A 6,901-nucleotide genomic window follows, 5' to 3' on the forward strand; every position below is an offset into this window, starting at 1 on the left:
CCTGGATAATTTTTTTTTATTTTTCCTTTTGTAGAGATGGGGCTCTTATGATGTTGCCCAGGCTGGTCTCGAATTCCTGGCCTCAAGCAATCCTCCCACCTCAGCCTCCCAAAGAGCTGGGATTACAGGCATGATCTATTGAGACCGGCCCATTTATAGTATTACCCAGAGCAGTTTCATTGCCCTAAAAATCATTTGTGCTCCACCTGTTCATCCCTCCCTTCCCCCAGCCCCTGGAAACCACTGATTTTTTTTTTTACTGTCTCCATAGTTTTGTCTTTTCCAGAATGTCATATAGTTGGAATCAGCATGTAGCTTTCTCAGGTTGGCTTCTTTAACTTGGTAATATGCATTTAAGGTTCCTCAATGTCTTTTCATGGCTCGATAGCTCAATTCTTTTAGCGCTGAATAATATTCCAATGTCTGGATATACCACAGTTTATCCATTCACCGGCTGAAGGACATCCTGGTTGCTTTTAAGTTTTGGCAATTATGAATAAAGCTGCTATAAAACAACCATGTGCAGGTTTCTATATGGATGTAATTTTCAGCTCACCTAGGTAAACACTAAGGTGTGCAATTGCTGGATCTTATGATAAGAGTGCGTTTAGTTTTGTAAGAAACCACCAAATTGTCTTCCAAAGTGGCTGTACCATTTTGCATTCCCACCAGCAACGAGAGTTGCTGTTGCTCCACATCTTCACCAGCATTTGGTGTTGCCACCTTTGCTCATTTTTAAAATTGGGCTATTTGTCTATGTTATTGAGTTGTAAGAGTTTCCAAAGTCCCTTTTGGAATATATTAATATGATCTGCAAAAATTTTCTCCCAGTCTGTCCATTGTTTTAGAGGCCATGTTTTTTTAAATGCAAAGGAATGTTAAACACTAAACTCATGATAGTGGTTACTTCTGGAGAAGGCAGAGGCACAGATCAGGTTAGTATTACACAGGTAGATATCATTGTAAAGATGCCATAAGAGGCAGAGCAGACTCTGGAGCCAGCTGCCTGGATTTCAAGCCAGCACTGTCAAGTAAATTAGTCTCACTGTGTCTCAGTTTTCTCACCTGTAAAATGGGTCTACCAATACTTATCTCACAGGTGTGTTGTGAGGCTTAAACAAATTAATGTATCTAGAAAACTAAGAACAGTGGCTACCAAGGACATCCTACACTTTATATAAACCTTAACTGTATTACGACTTAACTTGGTACTGGGATTCAAAAGTTTCCATTTGTTATTATGCTTTATAATTTATATACGTTTGGTATAACTCATTTAAATATACAAATACATTTTAAAAGATAATAAAGAAGAAAAAAAGACATCTGATTCTTTTACCCTTTAAAACGGGAAAGATTGGGCTAGATGCAGGCAATAACCCATGCAGGGGTTATTCAGCTAAGCAAGGGTCCCAGAGCTAAGCTCAGCCCTCGACACTGGCCCTTCCCCGGTACTCAACAAGGTGTCTGTCAACTGCACTTTCAGAAAAAGACCACGAGCCCTTGGCAAGAGTCAGGGCAGGGCGGGACCTAATCTGGCAAGTGACCTAGACTCTGCACCACCTCAATTTCTTCACCTGTAAAATGGGAGTGCTAAGAGTACCCACCGGACCTAGGAGAGTAGACTACGTACAGGATCTTGAGCAGGCTGGTCCTGTTGTTAGCTGTTATTTCTGCCCTCACACTGCCAGGTTCCCCTTGGTGTTCGGAGATAACCTCAGTGGGAAAATGCCACCAAAGCGAAAGATACCCAGAACGGACAATCTAAGGCTCCTTCCAGCTTCAGAATTCTGGGCTGCTTTTCACAGAAATCAGGAATTGGGATGCAAATGTTCTTGTCTAAAAGGCTGATGCTATAACCTACCTATGGGGGTTGTGGAGAAGCGCCAAGAAGTTAAAAGTCAGGAAAGCGCTTTGACATTTAAGCGCTAAGAGCGAGCTTGGTTTATAGGCATATATATATATTTATATACATATACACAAACTGTTGCTGCAGAAAGGGCGCCGAGGGGCCGGGCCAGCACCACGACAGCGCAGGCGCCATTATCTGCCTCAGCCGTCACCTCGGGGGCCCACGGCCCGCGCGCAGGGACTGGTCGAGGAAGGTCTTCGGGGCCTCTGGGGCGCTACCCAGGAGCGCCGTAGGCGTTGGACAGCCGGACGGCTGAACGCCAAGGGAGACCCAGCAGCCGCTCCGCGACCCCGGCGCCAGCACCCAGCCAGCCAAGGGCCCGAGCGCCCCCTGACGGCGCCACCGGCCCCTCAGAGCGACAGTTAGGGAGACCCAAGGCCAAGAGGCGTTTCTGCAAATGAACGTGCGCAGCCTCCACGAGATGTTCTCCCACCCAGAGCGAGAGACTTCCCAGCCAATTGGAGAGCCCCAGAGCCGTCCTCCCGCCCACCGGGGCATAGGGGCGTGGCGTTCCATTTTAGCCAATGAGAAAAGACATTCGTCCTCGGCCCCGCGCACAGCTTGAGGAGCCGGTGAGGTTGGGGAGGTGGTTTCCCTAGCAAGATGGCGGCGGGCGGCGTCCACCGGGTTGCTGCTGCGGCCAGCACCTCTGTGAAGCCCATTTTCAGTCGAGACATGAACGAGGCCAAGCGGAGGGTTCGCGAGCTCTACCGCGCCTGGTATCGGGAGGTGCCGAACACTGGTGAGAGGCAGCAGCGCACGTGGGGCCCCGGAGGCAGCAGCTCAAGGTCGCAGCCGGCTCGGCCCACTTTTCTCTCGGGCCTAGCTGAGGTCACTAACTTGGCCAGAGGCGACTCCTGATGCTTCGGGGGAAGAGGGTCACCTGAGCATATGGTGGGCCCGACCTGGCGGCGGTGCCTGGGGTCAGACCAGCCGTGCCCAGCATCCGCGTACAGCCCTCGGCCCTTTGGTCTCTTTTGTCCCCTGTAATTCTTACAGCACCCCCGGGAGGGAGGACAGAGGACTGTCAATGACGTACTCATTTTCTAGGTGGGCAACTGAGGCACCAAGAGGCGAAGTGATGTGCCCAAAGCCCAGAGCTAGCCTTTGGTGGATCTGGAACCCAGAGTCAACCCTAGAGTTCCAGGATATATTTACAGACGCCCACTAGGTTTTGTAACCCAAGTGGCTGTAGGATTTCAGCAATCACCCAGCTCCCACTCCCCCTCCTTATACGGAAAGAAACTGAACCAGAGAAGGGAAATGCCTTTCCCAGGTGGTCCAGTAAGTCAGTGGTACCTTTTCTGTTTCTTCCAGGCGAGATGGCCTCCCTCCCCTCCAGTCTCCCAACCTTGCTCCCTAGCTCTCCCTGCCTGTAGTATTTATTGAATTTCTCTCCCTGCCCACTGCTGGTCTGCCCCCTACCACCTCAGAACCCTTCCCTTCACTTAGGTGGCATAAAACCAGTCTGTTCACCTGAAGGATTAGTATGTAAGCTCCCAGAGTGCAGAGACTGTTTTCTTATCTCGGTATCCCCCTCAGTGCTGCCCACTGTACTAGATAAAAGAAAGGCTGGGGGATATCTCATCTAAACTGTAAGGACAGCACAGATGTCAGGGACTGTCGATATTTCGTTATTTTCTTTATTTGACTTAGTGCGTTTTAGCAGACCATCATGCTGGTCTGAGAGAGAAGGTGCTTTTCAGTGAGTTGAGCAGCACAGCGTTCCTTGGGCTGCTACTCCCTACTTGTATGTGAGAGGCAGTGGAACACGGTGCTTAGGAGCATGCACTTGTCTCCAGGCTCTGCCCTTTAGTGGATATGTGACCTGGGGCGAGTTATTTCATCCGTGCCTCAGCTTCCTCATGTGTAAAATGGAGATAATAATAGTGCCTTCTTCAGGGAGTTACTTTATGAAATAGGTTAGAATATCTAAAGTGCTTAGAACAGGGTGGCACCTAGTTAATACCCCTCAAATACTGGCTGCTCTGTTGTTACTGTTATTTACAGGGCTTACCCTAGCAGGAGTCTCTCTGCAGAACCCAGTTCTTTGATGTGTGAGAACTGTCTGCTCCACGGAGTCCTGTCCTCAAGGTCACTTTTTGAAAAATTGCTAAAGATCAGAACTAAAACCCACCTGCTACTGGGGAAGGAGGAGCTTGAATGATCTGCTGGTTTAGAGACTATAAATGCCTTTGGGGGATGGGTGGATAGTAGGGGGCAGTGTGTGGGGGGGGTGCAATTCCAATTCAGATGTTTAAAAACTTCAAGAATACTTCTTTGAGTGTCCACAACCTTTTCCTGTTGCTGGTGGGAGGTATGGGGGGATGGAGGCGAGATTCAGGAAGGGTGGTTTGTGAAGGGTAAAAATCAGTGGCTGAGTTAAAGAGGGAAACCAGGTACCCTGGCTGTGAAGACCCTAACTACTCCCTCCCTTTCTGTGTGACTTGCACAGATGTAAAAAAATAAATAATAAATAAACTACCCCCTCCCAGGATCTTCCCTCAAAAACTGTTTGGGAAGAAAGTCCTGGACTGAGAGGAAGAAAAGAAGGGAGAGCTTTACAGGAGCATAGAGAGCGGGGGAAGAGCGGGGGGGAAAGAAGGGGGACAGTACACCCTCGTGGGGAAGATCGGTAGCCTGAAGCCGGTCACTTGCTCAGGCCTGTGCTACACTGGTGTCATGGCCTCCATCACCATGACTCCAGCCGAGGAACCAAACCAAGGATTGGCAATAAGTGATAGTATTGATAACTAACATTTATTGAAATGCTTATGTATAGCTCATCACTATGCTAAATGCTTTACATTGCCTTATTTTAGGATGGGGTCTAATTGTCTCCCCGCCTTATAGATGACAAAACCGAGGCACATAAACTTGTGTCAGGTCACACCATTAGTAAGTAGGAGAGCCTGACTGTAAAACCCTAATACCTGGCTCTTAGCTCCTACTGTAGTGTTCCCTGAATCTCCTGGTGCCCAGTTTGGCACAGGAGCAGAGGGACAGAACTGCCTTTGAATCTCTCCTTTGAAAAAATATGAAATGCTGCCTGCTGGCCATAACAGGAGACTTTTTGTGGAAACAATTAGTTCATTTAATTTCCATTTCACTGAGTACCTCTAGCACTCCAGGGTCAATACTAGATGTCTAGAGAGATACAAAAGTGAATAAATCACGACCCTGCCTTCAAGGGTCTTAATGGTCTAGTCAGGGAGATAGACATATAACCAGATAATTAAACCCAAAGTATCATAGAAGTTGGGAAAAAAGTGCTAAACACTTTAACAGCCAACATATGTATCATGTTTACTGTTTATAAGGTGTTGTCACTTGATTTTTCACTATCCTGTAAAGGAATTAGGTTAGAGGTTATTTTCTATTTTTTAGATGAGAAAACAGGCTCAGGAGGCTGTACCCCAGACAAGGTTATAGTTCCTAAACATCTGGAGTCCCTACTCAGCCTATTTGACCCCTGATCCCACGATCTTTTCTGTTACACCATGCTGCCTTCCCATCCAAGCATTGCCTAGTACCGAAGTGAATTGAGCAAACAGCTGAGAGCTGCATCAGTGTTGTCCTTCCTAATCTGTCAGAGCCTTCTGGACCCAGGAAAGCCTTAACCATAACTTTGGGAGAGCACACAGAGACTGTGGAAAAGTCACCTTCGTCCAAAAGGGGCACTTCCTTATCTTCCTTTTGAGCCTCTCAGATTTTTTCAAGTTGAAATCTAAATAGTCAGGATTCAAAGAATAAGCCAGGAATCTGTGAGGTGAGAAAGAACAGTTGGAATTGATTTACCCCAGAGTTTCTCAACAGTGCATTTGTTGTATGGGGCTGTCCTGTACATTGTAGGATGTTGAGTACCATCCCTGGCCTCCACCCACTAGATGCCAGTAGCACTCTCCCCACACTGTGACAACCAAAAATGCCTCCAGACATTACCAAATGTTTGGGCGGGTAAAGTCATCACTGGTTTGAGAACCACCGATTTAGACCAAAGAAGAATTCAGCTACGCTATGTCTGTTTGCCTTCCTGCAGCTTTCTTACGGGTGGCTGGGTATGTTCGGGGTGTTGGGATGAGAGGAGGGAACCTAGGACAAAGCTGTGGAATTTCTCTCTCTCAAAACAAGGGTTCTTAACCTGGGAGGATGGCTATTCGGGGGGATCTCTGACCTGCTGAAATTTTAAGCAAAACTTTGCATTCATGCATGTGAACATTTTGCTGAAGAGAAGATTCATACGCCCAGTGCCCTGGTGTGTGGTTCAGGAGATCATGAGCTGGTGCTGATGATCCATAAGTATGTCTAGAGGCACTTTGGTTTTTGTTCCCAAGGTTGGGCAGGAATCTGAAATGTTAATAAAAATGCAGGAGGCCAGGCGTGGTAGTTCACGCCTGTAATCCTAGCACTCTGGGAGGCTGAGGTGAGAGGATTGCTTGAGGTCAGGAGTTTGAGACCAGCCTGAGCAAGAGTGAGACCTCGTCTCTACTAAAAAATAGAAAAAATTAGCTAGGTGTGGTGGTGCTTGCCTGTAGTCCCAGCTACTTGGAAGGCTGAGGCAGGAGGATCGCTTGAGCCCAGGAGTTTGAGGTTGCTGTAAGCTAGGTTGACGCCAAGGCACTCTAGGGCCACAGAGCTAGACCCTGTCTCAAAAAAAAAAAAAAAAAAAAATGCAGGAAAGGTAAGTACGGAGATTCCTCACATTCCTTTCCTTAAAAGAGCACAGAAGGCCGAAGGCTGGGCGTGGTGGCTCACGCCTGTAATCCTAACACTCTGGGAGGCCGAGGCAGGCGGATTATTTGAGCTCAGGAGTTCGAGACCAGCCTGAGCAAGAGCGAGACCCCGTCTGTACTGAAAAAATAGAAAGAAATTATCTGGACAACCAAAAATATACATAGAAAAAATTAGCCGGGCATGGTGGCGCATGCCTGTAGTCCCAGCTACTCGGGAGGCTGAGGCAGAAGGATGGCTTGAGCCCAGGAGTTTGAG

At 47.8% G+C, this 6,901-nt stretch overlaps 1 protein-coding gene across 1 annotated transcript in view; it reads left to right on the plus strand.

Moving 5' to 3' along the window:
• Positions 1–2,373: 2,373 nt before the first annotated feature.
• NDUFA6 (NADH dehydrogenase (ubiquinone) 1 alpha subcomplex, 6, 14kDa) overlaps positions 2,374–6,901 on the plus strand; it is a 9,182-nt gene continuing 4,654 nt past the window's right edge. Inside the window, exon 1 of the mRNA XM_012638127.1 lies at positions 2,374–2,654. Coding sequence (XP_012493581.1) covers positions 2,516–2,654 — 139 coding nt within the window. The 5' untranslated portion in view covers positions 2,374–2,515. The remainder of the gene's footprint in view (positions 2,655–6,901) is intronic.

This window comes from Propithecus coquereli, unplaced genomic scaffold (assembly GCF_000956105.1).
Source record: "Propithecus coquereli isolate 6110/MARCELLA unplaced genomic scaffold, Pcoq_1.0 Scaffold126, whole genome shotgun sequence".
Lineage (NCBI taxonomy): Eukaryota > Metazoa > Chordata > Mammalia > Primates > Indriidae > Propithecus > Propithecus coquereli.